The sequence below is a fragment of the Nicotiana sylvestris genome, chromosome 10 (assembly GCF_000393655.2).
Source record: "Nicotiana sylvestris chromosome 10, ASM39365v2, whole genome shotgun sequence".
NCBI classification, from domain to species: Eukaryota; Viridiplantae; Streptophyta; class Magnoliopsida; order Solanales; family Solanaceae; genus Nicotiana; species Nicotiana sylvestris.
In genome coordinates, this window is record NC_091066.1 from 140986966 (window position 1) to 140989800 (window position 2835).

At 38.7% G+C, this 2835-nt stretch overlaps 1 protein-coding gene across 1 annotated transcript; it reads right to left on the reverse strand.

Moving 5' to 3' along the window:
- Nucleotides 1-934: 934 nt before the first annotated feature.
- Nucleotides 935-1725, reverse strand: LOC138880050 (secreted RxLR effector protein 161-like). Its single transcript, XM_070159701.1, has 2 exons — nucleotides 1549-1725; nucleotides 935-1462 (listed from the first exon to the last, which is right to left on the reverse strand). The coding sequence occupies exons 1-2, from the start codon at nucleotides 1723-1725 to the stop codon at nucleotides 935-937; spliced, it is 705 nt and encodes a 234-aa protein (XP_070015802.1).
- Between the last annotated feature and the right edge of the window lie 1110 nt (nucleotides 1726-2835).

The following is a 2835-nucleotide window of genomic DNA, read 5'->3' on the forward strand; positions in this document are numbered from 1 at the left end:
GTTGTAAATTAAAATTTACATTTAATACTTCAAATTAAAGTCCAATACCTTCAACATAATACTTCAAATTAATCTAACAAACTAAAACATTAAGCATAATATGTCTAATAATTTTAAAATAACACAAATTGTCTCAAATAAACTTAAAATCTTAAATACGAATGTCTGGATAACGCGCAAGACAACTATTTATATGCCTCCTTAAACAACCTGTGCCCTCCTTTGGATGATGAGTGTAGACTCGACCACAGTTCTTGCACTTTATTATGTAAACTTTTTCATTTTTTTCTACCACATTAAAGTGTTTCAAAATAAATGGGTGCAATCTAGAATCACAGGGCATGATTTAACTTGAATTAAGAATCTGAGTTTGAGAAATGAGAGGTAAGTGAAGACTTGAAGACTTGAATACTTCAATTTGAGTTTGAGAAATGAGAGAGATTGATGATTTTGTGAGACAAATAAAAGAATGAAGGGGTATTTATAGGTGAAAATAGAAAAAAGTGTAATTATAAAAAGTTTGGGGTTAAAACAAAGTTGGAGGGGGAGGGGAGGTTAAATGGCTATTTTAGAAAGCCCAAACGACTATTTTTGCAGGCCAACGACCATAATTTAAATGTTGCAATGGCTAAAAAAAATTTGGACTTTTTTTAAAAGTAGCTGTTGGGCCCGTTTGAGCCTGTTTAGGGCCTGTTGAATCGGCCCACTTAGGACCTGGTCCCGGGCCCGAACGATCCCGGTCCTAACGGGCTTCTTCAATGAACCGGCCCACTTGGGCCTCAAGCCCCCTAGTCCCGAGCTTAAAAAGGTAGGCCCATTTAGGCCCACTACCCATATGGGCTTGCGGGCCTGGGCTTGGCCCGGGCCTAACCGACCCACTTGCCACCCTTACCTAGCTCACTCAACATCTCTGTTAACCATGTAACCTCTATTTTTAGGCTGTCATACTTCTAAACTCTGCTTGTGCTGAACTTCTAGAGACAGTATTTTGCTTCTTCGACTTCCAGGATATTAATGAATTGCCAAATTTCACTAAGTACACTGTAACTGATCTCCTTGTTTGTATGCATGCTCCCCAGTCTGAATCACAGTACGCAATCAGCTTATTTGAGGATTCTGCAGGCATTAGCAGCCCCAAACCCTGTGCCTCCTTTATGTACCTTACCACCATCGGTGTTGCCTCCATGTAAGAGTTCTTAGGACAGTGCATGTACTGACTGAGTACCTGAACCACAAAACCAATGTCAGGCCTGGTCATAGTAAGATATATCATTGTTCTAACCAATCTTTGGTATACACCAAGATTCTCAAGAGCTTCATCTAAGTGAGCACTATCAGTATTGAAGCAACTGCAACTATCATACTTTGCTGATGTTAACTTCTGATTCAGCTCTAAGGGTGTTTGAGCTGGCTTTGCACCACTTAGACCTAACTCAAATATTAACTCTAGTGCATACTTCCTCTAATAGATGAGAGTTCCTTTATTAGACCTTGCAAACTCAATACCTATGAAGAATTTCAGATCTCCTAGATCCTTTATTTTGAAACTTTTTTTAGGTATGTTCTAGTGTCACACAACAGCTGTTGATTGTTTTCAGTGATCAAGAGGTTATCTACATACACCAGTATGATCACTATGTCATTTCCAACATTCTTTGTAAACAAAGAATCAACATAACGACTTTGCTGAAATCTCATATGAAGTAGAGCTTCAATCAACTTCATATTCCATTGTCTTGGGGCCTCTTTAAGCCCATAAAGGGACTTGTGGAGTTTGCAGACCTTCTTGTGAGTATCCCCTGTCTAGCAAACCCCTCAGGTATATGCATATTGACCTCCTCAATGAGATCTCTATTAAGGAAAACATTATGAACATCCATCTAAAAGATCAACCACTATTTAGAAGCAGCCAATGTAATAATGGATCTAACAATAACTATCTTAGCCACAGGAGAAAAGGTTTCACCATAATCCAAGCATTCCTTTTGACTGTACCCCTTAGAAACCAATCGATCTTTGAATCTTTCTACCTCCCCAGATGCTTTATCTTTATTCTGTAAACCTACCTACAACCAATAAGTATCTTTTCATGTGGTAGATCTATAATGCTCCAAGTATGATTATCCTCTAGGGCTTCAATCTCCAATTGCATAGCTTTCACCCATCTAGGATCAAAGCAACCTCTTTGAAAGTAATTGGTTCTGAGAGAGCTGAGTAGGCTGTGAGAGCTTGTTTGAAAGTTGGAGAGATATGAGAGTAGTCTACATAGGAAGATATGGGATAAGTACACTTGGAGCCTTTGGAGATAGTGACATAGTCTTGCAGCCACAAAGGTGGCTTACTTGGTCTTGAGGATCTTCTATATTCTTTAACCAACTCAGTAGTGTATGGTTGAACTGCAGATGTTTCAATACCAGCATCATCCCGGTGATCACACATCAGGCACAATAGGCTTAGAGGCAGTTGTGTCTGTAGTGAAAGTAGGAACTTTTGCAGGAGACTCTGTTGATGGCTGATCTGCAATAAGTTCAACTGAGTCTTCTACTATAGGTGTTGAAGATGATGTAGGACTTGCAGCATTCAAATCAAGAGATAACATATCAATGACAGGGAAGTCATGAGTTCCATAAGCTTTAATATGCTTGAAAGGAAACACAGTCTCATGGAACACAACATTCCTATTAACCATAAATGTTTTGGAGTGCAAGTTATACAAGATATAACCCTTTTGAGTAAAGGAGTAACATAAGAGTACATCATGCACTGCTCTAGGTAAAAACTTGTCCAAAACTTTAGGAGTTGTTGAATAACATAAGCAGCCAAATACTTTGAGAT